The sequence below is a fragment of the Nesoenas mayeri genome (genome assembly GCF_963082525.1).
Source record: "Nesoenas mayeri genome assembly, chromosome: 10".
Taxonomy (NCBI): Eukaryota; Metazoa; Chordata; class Aves; order Columbiformes; family Columbidae; genus Nesoenas; species Nesoenas mayeri.
Window position 1 is genome coordinate 8,158,190 of NC_137560.1, and position 21,105 is coordinate 8,179,294.

General features: G+C 41.4%; 1 protein-coding gene across 1 annotated transcript; it reads right to left on the reverse strand.

Annotated features, from left to right (window-relative positions):
* Window positions 1–1,534: 1,534 nt before the first annotated feature.
* Window positions 1,535–20,006, reverse strand: ITIH4 (inter-alpha-trypsin inhibitor heavy chain 4; the record flags this gene model as incomplete). Its single annotated transcript, XM_080350487.1, has 22 exons — window positions 1,535–1,610; window positions 2,170–2,272; window positions 3,143–3,297; window positions 4,768–4,942; window positions 5,585–5,698; window positions 6,173–6,211; window positions 6,534–6,587; window positions 7,171–7,203; window positions 7,975–8,007; window positions 8,484–8,638; window positions 9,227–9,366; window positions 9,939–10,121; window positions 11,011–11,192; window positions 12,683–12,799; window positions 13,767–13,935; window positions 14,495–14,611; window positions 15,489–15,617; window positions 15,702–15,812; window positions 15,916–16,078; window positions 16,773–16,877; window positions 17,324–17,484; window positions 19,935–20,006. 22 exons carry the CDS (start codon window positions 20,004–20,006, stop codon window positions 1,535–1,537), a joined length of 2,586 nt encoding a protein of 861 aa, XP_080206613.1.
* Between the last annotated feature and the right edge of the window lie 1,099 nt (window positions 20,007–21,105).

Sequence of the window (21,105 nt, forward strand, 5' to 3'; positions counted from 1 at the left end):
CTCAAGAATGGTCTGTGCACACTTGAGCCTGGCTTAAAGCAGAGGGGACCAGGTGGCGGATGTCCTCTAGCCAGACCTCCCTGCTCCTGCAGTCAGGTGCAGGGAGCAATGTGTAGACACCCTCTAACTGGAAGCAGGGAATTTTTAATTTGCAGTAAGTCTGCTGATAAAACTCAGTATCAACAGCGTGTAATTGAAATGCCAAATTCATTTATGATGGAAATAAGCTCCTGATTTTCAAATCGGTGAGCCTGTTTATGATGTGGCAAAGCAAGCAATCTGGCATCTCCAAATTCTGCGTTGTCTGTCATGTAATTTGTCCAGCCAAATATGCATCTTGAAAGTACAAGCAATTCACACAAACATATCTTGGCATAGTGTCTACACAATGACTTTAAAAAGAGGATTCTAATTTTCTAATCACATAGTTTGCTTTATCTTACTGACTTTGGCAAGAACTGCTTCCCTTTTAGTACATTGCTTTAAAATGATAAGGTTTTTCCAGTTATATATTACTGGCAGGATAGAAAGCAACTTTTGTTAAACTTTCTACAATGCTGTTACATTTATGGGTTCTAAGATACACAGGAGCTGAAATTCTAAGACACAAAATCATTTTGGAATTAAAATTTATGAAAAAAAATGAAGACTAAAATCACAAATTGCATTCCATGGACAGAGGCTTCTGTGTGTATGATTCTTCCGAAATGTTACCTCCGTGCATCACATGTTGTTTTGAGTACTTCACTATTTGTAAAACATCTTCCAATATTTACAAAATGAGGTATGAAATGGTGCCAAAAAAAAAGCTGCTAAATTTCAGGGTTGAAATGCTCTTTTGCAACAAGTCAGAGGTCTGTTTTGCAATGAGCCACTGTCTGATTTGCAGCCATTTTTAAAGCAGAGCCCCAAAGTCTGCACCAATGAGCGAGACTGCAGACAGCTGCTGTCCCTGCTTATGGTCCTATTACTCATTTCACAAGCTTTGAACACTGTTCCTGAACTATTGCCAAAGAATAAAAGAGCAAATCTGCTTTCCCCCCCTCATAAAATAAAAAATGAGAGAAATGGTAAACTAATACTGCTTTAAACTTCATACTCCTTATACAAAACACATCGTTCAAGAACACCATCATTTGTAACTGAGTAGAGAGTGTATAGTTTAGAAATCTATTACTGTTTGCATTACACATTTGTTGGATTGGGTGATGGCACTTCTTATTTTTATTTGGAAAGCTAAGTCTGTATGTCTGTTTCAAACTGTGAGCTGATTATGTCCATTTTATTTAGTTCATTCATATAAACCTTCAACAATCTAATCCGATTAAATATTACAAAACATTTTAAAATAACAAACAACAAGCAAGCACATTCTCATCTAGAAAGTGTAATTACTTCAAGGTAAAATATTTGTGACATTTATCTATAGTAACAGGTAAGGCTTTAACTGTGTGGTTTTCTTGATGAGAAGAACTAGCAAAAATTATTTGGAGCAGCGTAATTTGCATAGTTTTTTTTCCCAGAATACTCTTTTCTATGGAGTTACATGTATTGACCAGCATGGAACAGGGTCACTGGTTGACTCAAGCCTGTAATCTTTCTTGTATTGCCTGAAACAAAATCAAAACAAGAAAAAATCGTGATAAAATAACCAAAGGGCAGGCCCGGAATCGACCTTGTGTTTGCAGATGGTACAAGGAGTCAGAGGGACTGTGCCTGGGCAGAGCGAGAGGCAGCGGTGACGGGGACACGCAGGGACAGCAAACAGAAGCTGCACACTTTCAGCATTTCTTCCACATCACAGACACTTGCCAAAAACAACTGAAGTATAAAGATTTTTTCCTGTGGTAAATCCAACTGAGGAAACAACCTCTATCCATGTAAACAAGGCACCAGAACCTTTACTTGTTTTTTTTAATGCAAACCACAGCACCAGGGTATTATTTTCACCCCCCAACGAATTAGGAGCCTTGGGTCTTGTAGCATCACTTAACAGGCAACAAATTCAGGCTGTTAGGGGAAAATTCAAGCACAAACTCATTTACACCAAGGGGGTATATTGTTATAGACAAACACTCCATTAGTTTAATTTCTTTTGGTCTCTGGGATTAGCTGATAAAATACATCTCAAAGCATGTCCCTCACTCAACCTTATTCCAAATCTGTTACCTGGTAACTCTGTGCTCAGATCCAGACACACTTAGGAGTCTTTCGTCAGCTCTCTGACTGATCTTGGAATTATTCTCAAATTGTGCTTTTGAATAAAATTGTCCTAAGGAGCAGACAGACAAATAACTTAAAAACACAAAACATCCTAGTATTCTTATTCATTTAACCCAAAAGCTATAACACTAGGAAAGCAGCCATCTGCCTCAGAAAGCAAACAAAACAAAAAGACCACATTTGGAGACTCCCGTAATAAGTTAAGAAAATCCTTGTGTTTCAGCTGTGATCCCCTGTTATCCCTAACGCTCCTCCACAGAGAGATCCAGACTTGCTCTGATGGGTTTGCACGTTTTCTTTGTGGTTTTAGAATATGCAGCCTCTCTGTTTGCAAAGTTCTTGAAACAACTTCAACTTTAGTCCCATCAGGACTTTTGGAGTTGAGATGCTCAGGACCAGCTGGATTTCATTTTGTAACCCTGACTGTTTACAATTTTTTGTTCATTATTTATAGTCCATTATTTGACATCATATGAATTTGATGCATAAATTCTGTCATTCCACAGCACTGTTGAGGTTAAGCTCAACTATTATTTTAGTCTTATTTTAACATTTTCTAAACCCATAATCGTCTATTCAAGGTTGTACCACTGATGAGTGGAAAAGCTCATGTTACATTTCCAGGGTTAGACCTTCCCTCTTCACAGAGTAGGGTCTGGGTTGCTCTTCAGTAAAAGGTGATGTAAGATGTCTGAAAAGAATAAGTAAACATGAAGTTTCTCTAGAACTCCCTGAATTACAGCATTCTTGCTGCCTTGCCTGCCCTCTGCTTTTCATAAGAGTTTGTCAGGACCCAGGGAAGTAAAATCTGAATAAAGGCTTATGATGTGGCTGAAAAGACGACCCACTATATTCTCATCTCAGAAGCTTCGTTACAAGATTATCCTTCCTTGCTGCACGCATCCATAATGATACGTACCCAGAACTCCACTGACTTTGTCAGAAAAACGGTCTGTGTTCAAGAAATACAGCCCAAGGAAATCATCTGGAAACTTTACAAAGGAAATTTTTACTGTGACCGTGTCAGACAACGATGCTGTAACGCTCCTTTCCTTTTCAACTGAAACTCTCAGCCTAGGAAGTAAATGATTATGTTATTTCCAAGAATATGAAGACTGAATACGTATTTAACTGGCTGACATAAATTAATTAAACTAATTTAATTTTTGCCTTTTATGTATTTGCAATTGCATATTTCATGATCTGTTGGTGGTTGTTTTTAAGGCAGAAAATATTAAATAGCATTTCTTTTCTATGTATGCTACACAACAGATCTTTCTCACATCAGGTTACGTGCAAATACACCAGAGAAGAACATTTGCTGATAAAAATAGCTTATCATCCATAACAACAAGAAACGCTTGGATGGGGAAAAAAGAATAACATTTTCTCATCATTTTAATGAGAAAAGGGGTAGAGTAGATAAAATGATCCAATCTATTTTGAAAACAAGTCAATTTTTTTTTTTCTCAGATATTTACCGAGTCTTTTCAGACTCTGTCTTCCTTCTGATCCAGCAATTTTATTTTTACTCCAGGTGGGCTTGCAGAACACAAATATCCACTGTCATTTTTCTCCCTTGCAGTTCAGATTAGACAAAAATGCACCCACACATGCTGGTGTACAAAGAGCTGCGGCTACAGGGGCTCAGGCACTGGTTTGAAGCAGAACGGTCATTCTGCTTGGTAGATGACAAGCTATAAAAGGGCATAAATCCAGCATGTTCTTGGCTCCATCTGGATTACAAAAGTAATTGAAAGCAGTTGTTTTAGGACTTGTGTTATTGCCTAGAACTGCCTCTAAGGGAGGGAGTGCTGTGTGTCCTTGTCTGCCCCAGACCAACAGCAGATCCTCCCTGAGGTTTATTCTGGCAATGCAAAAAGGCTGGTGGAACAAGCTACATTCAAGCTCTTTCTTGTGGTAGTGAAGGATCCTCCTCTAATTAGTCTAATGAAGTCCACACTTAAATGAAGTCTACACTTAAAGTACTGGGCATTTAGTTACAGACAGCTATTCAAACACTTTATGCCTTCCCGTTAAAAAATGGCAGCCACCTAGATGTTATTGCTAAAACTGAGGAGAAAGAAAACTTCAGCCTGTGTGGAGCCAACTAATGTATAAAAGAGACAGTAAATGTCAAAGCCATCACTTCTCAGCCCTTGCTCTGCGGCCGAGGGAACACGAAGTGCCTGGTGGCAGCTGGTGTGATGGTGGCATGGGGGCTGCTACACGCCACGGTGGGTCCTTTTCTCTGGAAGATAAATGTTCTGCCTCTGACATCAAAGCAGAAAGGCAGGCTGGTGGTGCAGTTGTTTTGATTCTCTTATACGGGCATGGAGAATTGAAACAAACCTTTTTTTCCTGAGTATTTGAAGTGGGGGATTATGAGGGTACCCTGCTTTCGGTCATGTTGAGTTACTCACTGGATAAGAACGTTTAGAAGCACTTGAAGCAAATCACATGAGTGAAAGCAGAGATTTGGAAGAAAAAAAAAATATCTGACACATTTTCAAGTTTGGGAAAGGACAGGACAACATTTCTTACCCGTGGATAGAGGAGGTGGCTGATTCTGTCCATGGCAGCTGAGTGCTCTCATTATTGTGGTTTAGGAGGATTTGTTCCGCGGAGACATGGATTCGCACAGGGAGATTCACATAGAGAATTTCAAACTGCACAAAGTGATTTCTTCTGTCCCCAAGTTTCCCCATCACAGTGAGTCCTTTAAAACATTGACACAAATTTGTCAGGTGACTCTGCTTTTAAGGTACTAGTAATCTTAATAAAACTGTTTCAGCTGTGTTGCTGAAACAACTTGGGGGTCTCAAGTCTACCCCAGATTTCAGCTCCACGTGCCCCAAGTCTGTGGTGGGGTCACCAGAGTCTGTTTACGCCCACGTTGCCGCCTCATCTCAGAAGTGGCTCTGCTCCATAATCAGAGCAGCTGAGAATCGACACTTGGGGCCACAGCTCCACTGAGTACAAGACTGCAGAAAAACTGCAACACATTAAGAATGTTCATCTTTCCACAGGCACGCAGGGACCATGGGGTTTAAGGTCTCTGCATCCTCAGAAGCCCCCAAGGGCTAGGCAGGAGAAAAGCGTAAAGGCCATGGATGTCACACCAGCAGAAGGAGATGACCCACAACCAGAGCAGTGAGAAGTGCCCTCAGCTGTTGCACAGTGAAAGCCAATATTGGCTAATACAAAGGAAATACTAACTACAGCCTCTCCAATCGTTGCAAGGCAGCAGGTCTGACACGGCCTTTCACAAAAGAGGGTCATTCCCAAACACACCAACTGCTCTCACAGACCAAAGTGACTCTCCTTGCCCCTGCTATCAGAGATAATCCGCCTCACTCACCTTGCTCCGGATCTGACAGAAGGTGGACAGAGGGCTGTTCTTTTCCATCAGTATTTAAACAGATAATTTCATTTTGTTTGGGTAATTGCAGGAGAAGCTGTGGATATTCGTTGGCTGAAAAGCCAGAAGAACAATGTTAGCATGCAAACAAAAATCTAGCCTGTGCCCTTTGGATAGGCACAGCAATATTACTTAATCAATTTATACCTAAAATATTAGTTATAGCTTTTATAGAATAGAATGATTAAAAATGACACAGTAATGATTATTGAAAAGCACACACAGACACAGCATCTTGATACAAATGAAAGCAACAGATTTTTAAACTTAGAGTTTACTAAAGAAAATTAACCCTTTAAAAAGCTGAGACTGAAGATCTACTGTACTATATTTCTGTTGGTGGTCATATCCCTGAATCAGAGCAACTTTCTCATGGGATAGGGGGGTATTTTTCACTTATGTGGAAAGAACCAGTCAAGATTTGCAAGAACATGGAATTGATGTAGTCAGAAAAAAATTACTGTACGAACAACTGTACATTACAGTTATATTCATTATTAAAATGGGACTAGTGTATGTATTACTTACCAAGAGGTTGTGCTCTCATTGTATCTCTTAGCCTGGCAACTGAAATACTTAAAATTAGTAAGAAGAGTTAAATGAAACATTTTTCTCTAAGTTGGCTAATAAACCAGGAAGAATACTGTGATAGAAGCCTTTTGAACAGAGCTGTTCACTGGCTTCTATGGAGAGCTTTGCCTGAAACAAGATACCCCAAGGGGGAAAAAAAGCGCAACATCCAGTGCCTATTTCTCTTAAGACTGACCACACCAGCAGGACATGCTCAGCCTGAGCTGCAGGAGGGTTCAGCGCTGTACTTGCAACAGCCACAGCGCTGAACCCAGCACACCCACCCCAGCTCCTCTCGCACGCAACTGTCAATAGCTACCTACTGACGACAGCTTCTTGTTGCTGCCAGAATTGGACTCAAGACGCCATCGACCTGAAATAAAAGGTTTTTCCAATGTTTTGTTGGTTTGGGGTTGTGGCTTGCATCTCCCTCCCTACCCTTTAGAACAGGGAATTCCTCCTGCTCACTGCCCACTGACTTTTTTGGCTACAGTCACGAGTGCAGGCGTGCAGATCCTGTGCGGGCAGCAGCCCGCACCTTCTCTGCTCTGCACTACAGGTGCTTGTGGCGGTGCCAGGCTCTGTCTCTGCAGCAGCCTGGGATTTTTCCCTTGTGGGACTGGCACTGTCATCGTGCAGACTGCTGTGCCCCATGCAGCAAACCCCAGGACTGGAAAATTATGATTTTTACATCCATTTCCTTCAACTTACTACTGTATGATTTTTCCAGATCTTTCCCATTTTATTTTCAGAAGGTAATTTTTTATTTCTGAAAAAGTACCAAAGATTGTTTTCAAAATTTTATAGTTCACTATAAAATATCTGTGGACTGAAATACATATAATAAAAACTAAATTGTCTATCAAGTGGATGTCCACAGTCCAAATGTATTTAAAGTAATGTTGCTATCATCTTTATAAAATTATTCTGAATAAAAACAAAGGAGAAGCACTCACCAGGAGCTGATCTGCTCCTCAGTCTATAAGCATCTGGAGAAATAAAAGGCAGTATTTTTATTTCATTCATCATCATATTACACACCTTACAAAAGCGTTTCAAACATCAGATCTGTAATTCTTCAGCTGCATCTGCTTTCCTTTCCCAAAGTAAACTGCAGTAATGAAGTCCACAGAACATGAGCACTGATCCCTGGAAAATATTTCCAGCCAAAGGATAGAAATGGACAAAAACTACTCTTAGTTGTGAGGAAGAGGTTTGCAAAATGGGATGTGATTTTCTGCCAGATGCCTGGGGCCTCACCCGTCTTGTGCATGGCGACAATAGAGAGAGCAGTGGCGCCTGTGCAGCAAAATTGCCCATCCCTGATGCGAGGGCGGCTGCTTCTGGTAGAAGGGGCACCCGGTATGGGAGGCTATGCAAAGGGGCCAGAAAGAGAGAGAAAAACTCCTAAATCATCCTCAGAATTAATTCAAAATACCTTGAGCTTGATTTTTTTAACATGGTAGGAAGAAGCAGAAAACATCATTAGCGCTGTTCACTTGAAGAACAGCTTTTCCTCCTGAGTAAAGACAATTTTGGACTTCCACACTTTCTGAATGGAAGATTTTCTCCCTTGGGCCACGTTATCCACCCAAACCCTGCACAGAATTTGTCAGCCATTGCTTATGTTTTGCTTCACATATTTTTCCAAATCTCAGATATTCTGCTCTATAAAATAACCACAATGAGCTTTTCCTTTCCATTCCCCCCACTGGAGACCATTATGGAAGCATGCTACTGGAAAAGAAGAAAACATTTACCTCCCACTGGAAAACTGCTAGGCTTCTCATTATCTAACAGAAGCAAGAGGGACAGGTTAGTGTCACACAGTCATACCGAATAGGGGAGAAGTGGGTGTTGGGCTCAGTTGACAAGCTTTTTTTGTGTTAAAGAATAGGTAGATGGAGCACATGCACGACTCCTAGCCATGGCACGCATTCCTGCCCCGCGTTCATTTTTACACTTCAATACTGCAGATAAAACTGCAGAACACTTTTGTAGCGTAGTGTATGCTAAGTAACAACTGTTAAATTACTTTTAGTTAACATTTAAACAGTTTTCCATTTCAATAGTAGTGCCCATTTCAACACTTCACATGCTAAAAAAATCTTATGTTTTATTTTGAAAGGAAGTTAATCCCTGAACTCCTGCCTCTGATAATGGTTTATTGCTGTGTCATGTCACTATAAAATGAATCTATACTGGAGGTTAACAAAAATCATCAATGAAAACAGCATATTTGAGGGGAGCTGTTTGAGGCCCCATTTACCAGCTTCAGTGGGTTTGTTCACCAGCTCCATCTGCTGCTGGCCAGTGGGTTTGGTGACCACCATGGAAGTGAGGGGTGTAACAAAGCTGTACTGCAGAGACAGCTCTAAGGCTTGTGCCTCCAGGGCTTTCTGGTCCTCTTCTTGCGCTGAAATACTAAAGTCTGTGTTAATGATGAAGAAATAACATATAGGCACCATGAGCAAGTCACCTTCTGATTCTTTTTCATATTAGCTTTGTCTTAACAAATATTTTTTATCATTGAAGGATGAGGAGCCTTATTGGCATAACTTAGATGTTCACGTGCTTGAAATGATGGAGATGCTTAATTTTTTGCAACACTGGAGCCTATATATGGTTCAAATACATAAAAAATAATAGATACATGATCTATGAAATGTCTTAAGGACATATTTATTGTTCTCTTTACTAGCTATTGCCATTCACTTATCTACAGACAATATATCTGGATGTGTAATAACAGTTCAACACAAGCCACGTAATTAAAATATATTTCATAGTAATGTCATGAAGAATATTTTATATTATGTTTTCATATGTATGTATAGATGTATTTAGTGATACAGCGCTATCATAATCATGAACTGAAAAATACCTCATGTTACTCATACAGCATTGTGGTATTTTTCCAATATGCTATGTTTTTAATACTATCTGCAGAAATATTTCTGTTTCCTTGTATTTTCCGATCACATAATTTGTGAATACATTAAAATAGCTTACGATTTTTCCAGAAGCTGTTGTATGGTTAAGTAAGCCCACAGTCTCTCTATGAAATTTCCAAAGATGTAACTTCGATTTTGAAATACTTGCTCCTTCTCTTTGACATTTGCTTCTTCTCTAAGAGTCAAGTCACTAGCATGCTGAAGTGGGAGAAAATTGACCATCAAAAGAACAGTTCCAGGCCTCTTTTAGAGTCACATTATTAAAATTAAACAAACGTCTTTCAGAGCCAAAAAGCCCTCTTGGTACTTCAATGTTGTCCTTTCCCATTGGAAAATGCAACTCTGACTCACCAAAGCAGCATGTACTTTAGACATATATTTGTGGACTCAAAACAATGTGGAAAAAAACATAATTAATTTTTTCCATTATTTAAATATTTTTGAGATCAATAATTTAGGCTTCCTTCTTCATTCTAAAAACACAAACTAGTTTCCTAAAACTGCTTGAAAGGCCAAAATATTATGGGTTTGAAAGGATTAAAATTGCTGCTTGTTTATTAATGGCTATACCTCATGGTTTTCCTTTTGCAGCAGATTCAGGAAGGGAAAATTGTTTATATTCTAAAATATTTTCCTAAAATGGGAAAACAACTGAAGGACCAAATGTGGAGAACATATATTACACACAAAAGACTTCTTGAAGTCTCCTATAGCACCATAAAAGACATCAGGGAGATAATATTTTCATAGTTAGTAAACTAAAGACTTACCGACTGAGCTTTGATCTCTACTGGCAAAAGATCAAGCTCATTGCTGATTTTTCCAGACACTATAAGTTCAGATCCTTCAAAAAACAGCTTGAAATTGTTTTTGGTTAATCCCTCAACAGCATTTTCTGGATACTGCATTTCAATTTTCATTAGTGTTGGGGTAGCCACTTCTTGGTAGAAGCCCTAAAAAGAAGCAGAGAGAGTGAGCACAACTGACTGCAAAACTGTGCAAAGAATGTCTTGAATGTCTAAAATCCCCTTAAAAACAGACATGTGCAGCAGTGGTTAATGTAAGATTGTAAGACTGCTGCAAATCTTGAAAAAAATTGAAAGGTTCTTCCCAGGGTTCAGCACACCTTTCTCCAGCCAGGCTGGTGATGCCATAATAAACTCTATTTCCCATGGTAATTCAAGTGCCCAAGCAGCATGGCCATTATCACCATCCCATCCCCTTTAGGTGTTTCGCTTTAACCACTTTTCACATCTGTTTGGTTTTTTTTTTTCCAATTTGACTAATCCTGAGGATTAATCTCGCTCTTTCTTCTTTCTGGACTGGGGCTGATATTACATAAATCCAGCCAAAACAGGTTCTTAAAAGTGGGAAAGTCCCAAAAGTTGACAACCCTCTCCAGATGGGCAGGAAAGATCCCAGCTGGTGGTACTGCAGAGGCAGTTTGCTTGTGGGTGCCTCAGACTACCCAATGATTTTTAGGGAACCCATAACAAACAGCTCCCAGTGGTGATACTTCAAGTGGTTTGAAATCAGACCCAAGAACCAAAGTTTTTCCACCTTCACCTCCACCAGACACTTTGTCTTTTTGCAGATGTACAGAAATATTTGTGCTTCCAGGCTTGTTCAAATGACCAGCTGATTTGAGGAGGACACCAACTTTGGACCATGGTTAAAGTACAAATGCTCAGATACTCCAAAATTGACTTCTTCCCTCCCCAAAATTAGCAGATACACTCAAACCAAACTTTTAATCTCAGAAAAATCTGTGGTGTTGCTGCTAAGAGTAGGCACAACCTGTAGCTGATAGATGAATTTTATGGCATATTCCTTAGTCCTGACCTGGAGCTGCAAGGCTGCATCAGAATTTTCGTATATACGACGTGCTATTCCCCCGTTGCTTAGGGCCATTTTCTCCAGGAACTTATAGCTGACGTCAAACCCGAAGCCAAGGCAGAAAAGAGCATATTTCCCATTAATTGCATTCTGAATGTTTTCTTGAATTACTTCCACATTACTTTCACCTGTAATTGAAACAAAAACATGAGGTGGGGGTTTAAGTATAAAAAGACAGCAGCAGATTTAATGAAAACTCTGCCTAAAGTCTTTTAAAAATAACTCAGAATAAAATATCAAAAATACATGGGACAGAATTCCTTTAACTGAATTGGACATGAAAGCACCACTCTGCACTTGGAGTGCGAGAACCCGATTCCCCCCGTTAATGACTTTTACTAACTTCTACTCATACCGCCATCGCTAAATGCAAAATATTTAACAAGATCATGGGGGTCAGAGAAGGTTTTTAGGACAAAAAGGACACACACTACAAGTGATGGAAACACTTGGTCAAGGGTTGGAAAGACAAGTACCATCCATAAAAACTATGCACATGAATTCAGAGAAGAATGGATTGGTTAATGGTGTAATTCAGACAAACTGCAAATTAACTCAGCCATGCTCCTTCCCCAGCCTCTTTGGGTGACAAAGGGAAAAGATTTTCACACTGTCATCTTACCCATTTGAAGAGCTGCTGATGCCCCAGTATGGAGAGTTTCTCTGTCAACATTGCCAGGCAGAAACTGTCACTGACTATAGCAATATCGTGGAAGCAGCTCAGATTTTCCCTTTCAGCCTGCTTTGCAGGAAGGCAGTGTAGGCAATAACACTGCATATATTTGCCTGGCACACCACTCTCGCCTGATTTCTGGCCAACTTGTGGATGTGCAATGTGCTTGAGGATATCTGAGGTTCACTGTGGTCATGCTGAGCAGGCAGCATTGTGAGCTGAATTTTATTTAAAAAAACCAAACAAATAAGCCAACCACAAACCAGTACAGATCACACAAACTGAAAGGGAGACTGATCTTATTAAGGGCGCTTATAGCTGAATTAATATAGCTGGCCTTAGAGATGCTGGTGTCATATAAAACTGAGACAAACTCCTGTTCAGAACAAGTCATGTTTGTGCCATTACGTTCAGAGTTGCTGTTTATTTAGCCCAATATTTCTATCTCAGCCCTCTGGTTTCTGCTATCATGGCTGATAACTCGTGAAGAGTTAGACATAGAAAGGAGTACAAAACAAGAGACACCTTGAAAATATCTCAAGTTTGGGGCAAGGAGGGTGAAGAAATATAAGCAATATCTCTCAAATAGGACCATATATAATATATACAAAATGTCCATTCTTTCACTCTAAGCATTTTACTGTCATGTGCCTGGACTATGTCCAACAATTGCCTGAAGATTATAAGCTGGGAAGCCAATTGTATTTAGCAAAACAGTTCCTGGCTAAAGGATGTGCAGTCATGGGCAGACAGGCTCTGTCATAACTTCTTACATCCCTTGCCAGAGCCCTCTCAATCACCCCCTCTTCAACACAGATCCAGTGGTAGCCCAGCCTGCTTATACTAAAGCTCTTCTGAAACACAGATGCCTGTCAGCATCTGGGATGCAAGTGTGAAAGATAAAAAAATCAAAAAGAAAGAGGACTGAGTCTAGGATTTACTCACCAGAAGTGGGCTGGCCATCTGTCAGCAAAATAATCATGGAGACGCTCCGTTCTGGCAGCTTCTCGGCTTTATCCAGCAGGCTGACTGCAGTCAGCAGGGCATGATTGATATCTGTGCCTGTGATGAGAAAGCAGGCATCACTCACCTGAAAAGGATAATCACCCAAAGAAATCGAGGCACTTCATCTGCCCAGGCCCTGCAGAGTTGTTGAAAGTTTTCTGTGTGAACTAATCCTTCAGAGAGATGAGGATTTATGGGTTTAGCCTACTGGGCTCAGATACAGTGTATTATGCTGCAGTGGCAATGCTGGAGCGTTCTTTTGGGAGCATTTTCCACACATATGTCATGGGAAATACAAACATGTCTAGAGCCATTAAAAAGTGTTTCACTAAACACACTGTCATCTGTTAACCAACATTTAAGAAGTGTCTCCTAGTCTTATTTGAGAAGCCAAAGAAAAGCACAGGGCACAAGTGGGCTTTATTGGTGTTAGCTCTCAGGATTAAGAAAAACCCCTGCATTAATACCAACAGCATAATGTTATCAAGACATATAGCCTTTTATATGTGCTTAAAAATAAATAATAAAACAAAGCACGCTGAGTGATACAGCAATTGAAATGCTTCATGACTAGTTTGACTATTTTGTTTCTGTAGTGTGGCTTACACAGGAGTGTAACTTTGGATGCATTTTACAAGGGGACACAATTTTTTAAAAAATCAGCAAATCACTGTTAAAAATTTGAGTTGATTAACATTTTTCAGGAAAAAAAATTGGAAGTCTATTGGAAGTCTTTCAAACATCTCTGTTACAAAAATCTGAAACAAAACTTGGTGGCTTGTATGGTTCATGGATGTGATCTAAACATCTCTCCCTATATCTGTATCATAAGGTAGTCAACAACTAATCCACTCTCATAATCAGCCTTTCTACCCCACTCGTTAATCATAAATACTAAAATTAACACACAAACTTACTTGCTTTGTGAGCACTCATGGTAGTTCTGTGGCACTACACGACTAAAAAAAACAGTATTCTTTTCTATGCAATATATTCTATTTGGTGCATGTTTATGGTTATGTACCTCCACTAGCAGACAGAGTTCGCATGAATCCTGTGGCACTTGCCACATTCTCTGCAGTGGCTTGCAGCAAAGAGCTCTTCCACGCCACCACTTTGCTGTTAAAGGTGATAAAACTGAAATGATCTTCTGGGTGGAGGTCTTGCAAGATCTTCAACAGGGCAGCCCTCGTCTGTTCCAAGGAGAAAACAAACAATGAAAACTTCTACTTCTCTGCCAGAGCTGGGATTGGAATTGCAGTATAACACAGCAGCATTCAAGATGCCCTTATTCAGACTTAATGGTATTGTTCAGGTTGGGCCCATCAGAAATAGCCCATTCACTGGACTTAGTCATTAAAAAATTCCGCCTATGAGCAAAGCACGCAGGCATCCTACCTGTGTGCAAAGCTGTGCACATAGTCAGCCACCAATAAAACTAAAATAGACTAATTAATTCTTTAAAATTCCTTAAAGAAAAAAGTTAGAAGCAAATATTCTGCAAAGATAGAGACAGAAAACGTGCTCTCTGCAACAAGGTATGGCACTCATGAGAACAGCCATATCAGTCAAGTGTTGCACTTTAACAGCTTAAATCTGTGCCTACGTATTTTCAGGTATTTCTGTATGTCTGAAAATGCTGCTGTGTACAAAACCAGCATGCATTTCAAAAGTGAAATTCACAGTCACTTCCTCAAAATGCTGGTGAGTGTGACTGATGCAAACAGAGGTCAGTACTTGGAGATAATTTACCTGTTCAATTTTTCTGCCTGCCATGGAGCCACTTCGATCTATAACGAAGACGACATTTTTGGGAAATGCTGGCATTTCATGGGGTGCAAAGTAATGCACAAAATACCCATTGACAATCTGAAATATAGAATGTGAATTCATGTATAAAATTACATTTAAATAAAAAAATATTGCATCTTAACATTCTGGCATAGCAAGAAGCAGGCGGGGGGTAGGGGGGAAGGGGGAGGAGGTGCATCCTCAGCATTCTGTTCTTTTAGATAAGCCCAAATCAAAGAGCTATTAAAATGCATTTACAAGCTGGAAGTGAGACTATCCATAGAGAGCAAATTACCAGAGAACAGTGCATATATGTATATAATATATATAATGCTTCAGTGCCATGTGTATGATATATCTGTATAATCACTATATATTATCTTACCTCTTTATTATCACCTATGAGCACATCTCTGCTTATTGACTGTGACTGTCATCTTTTAGCATATCCATGTATACTTCATTAGTGAAACGGTATGGAAAATAAAGTACTTTATTCTCTAGGATATGCATTGGTCCAGAAATATTTTTACTGCTCTCTTTAGTTATGTCTCAGTTGTCACAAAAAAAAAAAACCAAAACCAAAACCAAACAAAACCAAGTAGTCATTTAAAATAGTTGTATAAATCACATTCCTCTGAACTCTGTTTACAAGAAGCCACAAATACACCACAGATCAGCCAAAATAATAACAATAATAAAAAGAATGTAAAGAGACGTCTATAAAGGGGCAATATAGATTTAGTATCAAAACAAAATTTCAAAGACTGATTTTTCTTCATGGGTGATCCATTCTTGCATTGTGCCTGGTGCCTCTGGAGATTTACTGAACATTGCCATCCGTTCCTGCACCACTCTTGGTGCTTCAAAGTAAATGCTGCTGTTTTGCTGATTGCACCTCACATTCAGATGTATCTGTGATCTGAAAGGTGTTTTATTTCTATTTCTTTTTTACCTGTATATCACCTGCAGTGGCAACTCTCTTAACGTCATAGCGCACAACAAAGTCACCATTGAGGAGGGTTTCATCGACTTCGGGATTTATCTTCTGTTGATCTACAGTTGGTTTAAATAAAATGTGAGCCTGCAAAGCAATCAGGAGAAAATATTAAAAGAAACATACCTTAAAGCTGTCACTGGCAGCAACATCTGGCAGCTGCTGCTTTACCTTGGTTTCATTCTGCACTTTGGTGAGCGCCTCCGTTAACTCGTTTGTCATGAATGTGCTGTCTGTCTCCAAGAAGCGTATGCCTTGGGGCTCGAAGATGTGCACATCAATCTGACAGTGGACAAGCAGTCAGCGTCAGCATCTCAGAGGGAACACAGCCGTGCCCAAAAAAACCTCTGCTGCTCCCTGCACAGCCCTCTCCAGGGCAGCTCACCTGGAAGTGCTTAACAAGCTGCTTCGGTCGGACCTTGATCAGCAGCTCAGACTTGCCCAGCTGCCGCTTCAACAGCTCCTCGTACATCAGCTCAAACGTGACTTTGCTGGTGGCTGCAATGCTGACGGACACGTGAAACTGCTCCAGTTTTCTGCCTGTGATTCTGGGAGGGAGCACAGAGACTTACCTCCTGCAGGGAGGGTTTGTGTGTGATGGCCAAAATTTATGAAGTGTGTTAAATAATGGCCAACGAGCCACATGTAATAATTAAAAAAAGAGTAGCAGTAAATCTTATTCGTTGTAGAGAAGATTTTTTTACATTGCAGGCAGTATTATATATCTCATATATATTACATTAGCATGTCATGGGTGCTGCATATGCAAACTGAGAAATGGAGCAGAAACCTCTGAATGCTGGGATCAGGCAGAACTGGGGCTGAAGACATGGGAAGCACAGATTAAATACAACTCAAAAGCATGTTGTCTGCTCAAGTACCACAGTCCTCTGTGCTTGTGGGGAAGCAAACTCAATGACTGAGCAACATTACAGCCTGGCAAGATGCTCCCACATGACAGCAAATCTCTGGGCAACACTAAATGGTGACACCTCCCACTGAAGCCCATTGCAGGAGAAGATATAAATCATATATATATACACACATGTATATAGGTGTATATATACATGTGTGTATATATATATGTACACACATATACACAGTTGCTCCCCAAAATAACCCAAGGCTGCTTTTCACATTTAGCCTGCTGAGGTGGCTGACTCCAGGGTTTTAACCTGCCCCCAGCCAAACAAGAAGCTGAGGAAAAGCACTGGAACAACCTTACTCAGGATGCCAACATACTTGACAAGGCCGGCGCTCTGCCCATGTGAGATCGCAGTGTCATATTCCTTCTGAGCAGAAGCTTTCTCCTTTATTATTCCTGGGTATACTTTACCATCGATGGACCTGTTCAGTTTCCATAAAAAATAATTAATATTAGAATGAAAGTGCTGGGGAAAGAAACAAGAGGAATACTGCACTTTGTGGCCCCAAGGGTGTGAGCAGAGGACACTGTTCGGCTCCCACATCCCTCCTCATCCAGATGGATGCCAGGAGTCACCACCACAACACAGCTCTCCTCCTTGCAGGCTCTCAGGGAGGCTGGAGCAGGAGAAAGACCACCACCAAGCACATTTTTCACCCACCCTGTGCAGCAGGTAGCCTTGCCCTGGGTGCCTTGTTTCAATTTGACTGCCTACTACTTTGCCCCACGGAGCATTTTGTCCAGGACCCCTCAGAGCTCAGCTCTTTGTGCTTTTCACTCAGCACCTCCTGAGAAGAAAGATAAACCCCTACCCCCCACACACCTCAACCCCACCCTCCATCACACCACAGGTGACGACTGGTCCTACATGGAGAAGTTGGTGATGAAGGCTGTCTTGGGTAGCTCCACTTCAAAGGTCGCCTCTCTTGACTCACTAGCTCGGTTGGCAATTTTACTGGTGATGATGGTGTGAGCAAATCGTGATGTGACCTTGCAGTCCACGTGGAGGCTGTAGATTTCAATAGCATGCTGGGAAAAAAATAAACAGGCTGAAACGGAAACACTCAGTTTTTGCTCCTATGCAGTCCTTACCTGGGTGATGTTATTGGAAAAGTTGGATCTTATCAGAAAAGGAATTAACTGTCTGAAGGTTAGAAGTGGGGAGGGGAAATTTTTCATGACCAGACTGGCCATCTGCTTATTCACATCTCTGCAGCTGCGACCACAGTCCCACGCAAAATCTGCAGATAAATCTGTGTGCTGTCATTCCACAGGAGGCTTCTATCAAGCCTTTTTCTGTGGTCTTCTCACCTCAGTGTACCCTGGAGCAGCTGCTGTGTCACCCCAGTACATCACCTATGATTAACCTCAGAAAAATCAGATGCCTCTTTGAGCACTTGACCTGTGCAAAGAGACCTGCTGGCATTTTGTGTGACAATTTATTTCCTCTCCCAGCTGTTGAGTTTTTTGAATGCTTTCCAGCTCAGTGCCTTGTGTCACATACAAAGTTAAGCAGGATTGAAACCTTGCGTGGGCCTCCAGCCCCTCGCTGGTTGCACAAGCAGGGATGCCCTTTGAGCGCTTGTGTTTCTCCTGGTCTGGTGCTTCCAGGGCCCCCAATGGGAGGAGGGCACCGTCCTGGAGCTGCCCATGAACACCATACAGGGTGCCTGGACCAGGAACTGCCTGGAGAACCCGCCTCTGTAAACACTCTCCTTTTGCATTTAGGATGTCTGTTTTAAAGGCCCTACCTGTTTTTCAGCAGTGACACTAAGAAGTGTTGATCTGGACATCAACAGCCTCACAATAGTTTATTAAAATTAAAAAATCTGCATCAGATGGGATCATTGAACTTCTATTTTCACTTTTCCAGCCTCACAAATATTTTGAATGCCTAACTGTTATTTAGTTATTTTGATAATTTGTCTCCTGTACTTTGATGACCAATTAATAGCATCCACTGGACTTCTCTTAGAGCACTGGCTGAAATTCAAAAGTTTGATCAAGCTGAACATGGCCATTTAATACAAAGCTGTGACCTCAACTTTGTGCTCAGGCATTAGGGCAGCAGGTGCCACTGCAGGGCCCTGCGGGTAATGGGTGGCTGTTTCTTTTCTCATTATACTTTGCCAGAGCATGCTCCATCTCCTGATGCCTACTGACAACCCAGGACAATGGCATAAAACCCAAAAATATTCAGGAAGAGCACAATTTCCTGATCCTGGCAGTTTGGGTACCTCTCCCTGCCTGTGCCTCCCTGCTGCCCACCCCCAGCTGCAGCCCCCCTGCCCAAGCTGGGGCTGTCTCTCCTGGGAGTCTCTCTTCCCAAGGGCTTCCTGAGTATCCCCGAGCATCTCTGCTCACATTTGGTGCCCTGCCATGCTCTAATCTGCCTGTGGCACATTCAGAGGGGAGGTTTTGCCATGACTGAGCAGCTCTGAGCCCAGAATCATGGCTCATTGGGTCAGCGCGGGCACGTGATGGCCATCACTGCCCATGGAGCATCCTTCTGGTACAGGAGGAGCTTGCCCCGTGCAACACTTACCCTGTGCAAAATCCACCTTGAGAACCATCTGCTGAAGGGATGCTGCAGGAATGACAGGACAGGGACCTATGCCCCCTAAGCTTGCCCAGCCCCAACAGCATTTTAAGCTGTAAGCAGCACGAAGGAGCATGTAGCGGGGTGCAGCATGGTGAGGGGCATTGCTGTGCCCTTAGCGAAGGAGGCAGGAGGTGCCCAGGACCAGGTGGGGTAGCAGTGGGAAGTGACCAAGGCTCCCCAAGGCACCAGAGCCCATACACCACATGCACAGCTTCTTGCAGAGCCCTCAGCCACTGCTGCAGCAGCCACAAGACCTCCCTTCTTCCCAGAAACACACCTGCATTTCTGTTGCATTTCATGCTTTTCTGAATAGGCACAATGGAAATAAAAACCTTCTAACATAAGGCTTCCTCAATTTCTCTAGTACTGATATGTTAAAAATAAGATCAGTCACATGCACCCTGAGATGATACAAAACACAGTTTGCTCCTCCAGACAGTACAAATAACAGTCTGCTCCCCTTTTGTCCCTTCCGTATACGTTATTAAATGCCTGTCAGAAACCTCCTAGCACTGCAGTGGTCCTCATTTGGCCCTGCTGTTACAGCACTGTGTCAAGATTCAAACTTCATCTGGTGGCTGAGGGAGACCCACTGATCCTTCAAATGTTATATTTTACATCACTGGGGAAGAGCCTGATCAGACACATCTGCAAATGCTCTCCTGCCATATACTGTTAAACCGCAACAGTCCAGTCAACCAAACAACAAGGCCAAAAAACGACCCAGAGCTCTGAAATCACAACATAATACACTTGAAGCTCCACAGGTGGTGGTTACCAGAAGAGTTACCTGCATTACCTGGCTGGCTACTGCAATACCACTGGATCACCAAATGACGAAAGTAGATAATGTTAAAAAAAAAAATAGAGCAAGTACCTTTTGAGCAATAGTTTCTGTTAATATTACAAGTGAGGAAAAGACCAATGTGAGCAACGTTCTCTCCTCCATTTTGGAAAGACCAGATTTTCAAATGAAAACTTGGTTTACCTTAATCAGTTAATGAGTAACTTGTACTTGGGAATATTATGTAGACTTTGAGGGGCTCAGAAACTTAATATTTACATGTTAAACATAGGTAAAACCTGGACTTGGTTAACATTTATTTTTCCAACAGATCTTTGCTGTTCAACATTTGAATTTTAATGTTTCATAATGCATAAATTTAAGAAATCCTTATGTTTTCTTTTTAAACTTGAACCTCACTGTGGCATGCAAAATTGTTCAGGTAGATGATCTGGTCTGTGCAACACACTGCATTTTTGGATCTCTACCATACTCAACAGTAATAATTTGAAAGGGCACATCCTTAATGTCCTCAAGCACTTCAGAGATTTGGAGATTGCCAAGACATGCAACATTCACATTAGATTTTACAGCTGGTGACTTCTTCAAACCTTGTGTCTCCCTGCCCAACTGGCTTATCAGAGGCACGGAGTTGCCCCCTTGAAACATCTCTTTTTGCTTCCTCTGACAGGCCATAATCCTGCTTTGTCACATAGCAAAGTCAGTTGTGGCTTGTCGTCATCTGAACAGTAAAAACAAAGTAATCAGACCATGCCTGGACTCCCTAGGGAGAGAGATGCTGAGTCAGTGCCTGCACGTACATGTATTTAAGTGCACAAAGATGACACAAACCATCCAAAAATGAGTGCAATGACAGCTGTGCATGGGAGCACATCTGGCCTTATGTGGCCGCTAACTCAGCTGCAACATATCCAGCCGGGGATTCTGCATAGCTGCTTTTAGCCTGTGCACTCAGCAGGGCTGTGTGCACAAAAGGTTAGCGCTAGGAGAGCTCTGCACCTGAATCTGCCTGGAAACTGAGTGGAATGGCACTTTTAATCTCCTGTTTTTATAATATAATCTTCATCCAACAGGAACTTTGAGCAATTCCTCTGAAGTTTTTGTTCAGCAAGTGTCCGCTTGCAGGCCTGGAAAAATTGTCTTAGACCAAATTTATACACAAATACTTTTGGACAGTGTTTTACTAACATAATTCCTCAAATACATGCTCACTCATATGGTGTTTAGGTAGCCTCCTAACAGA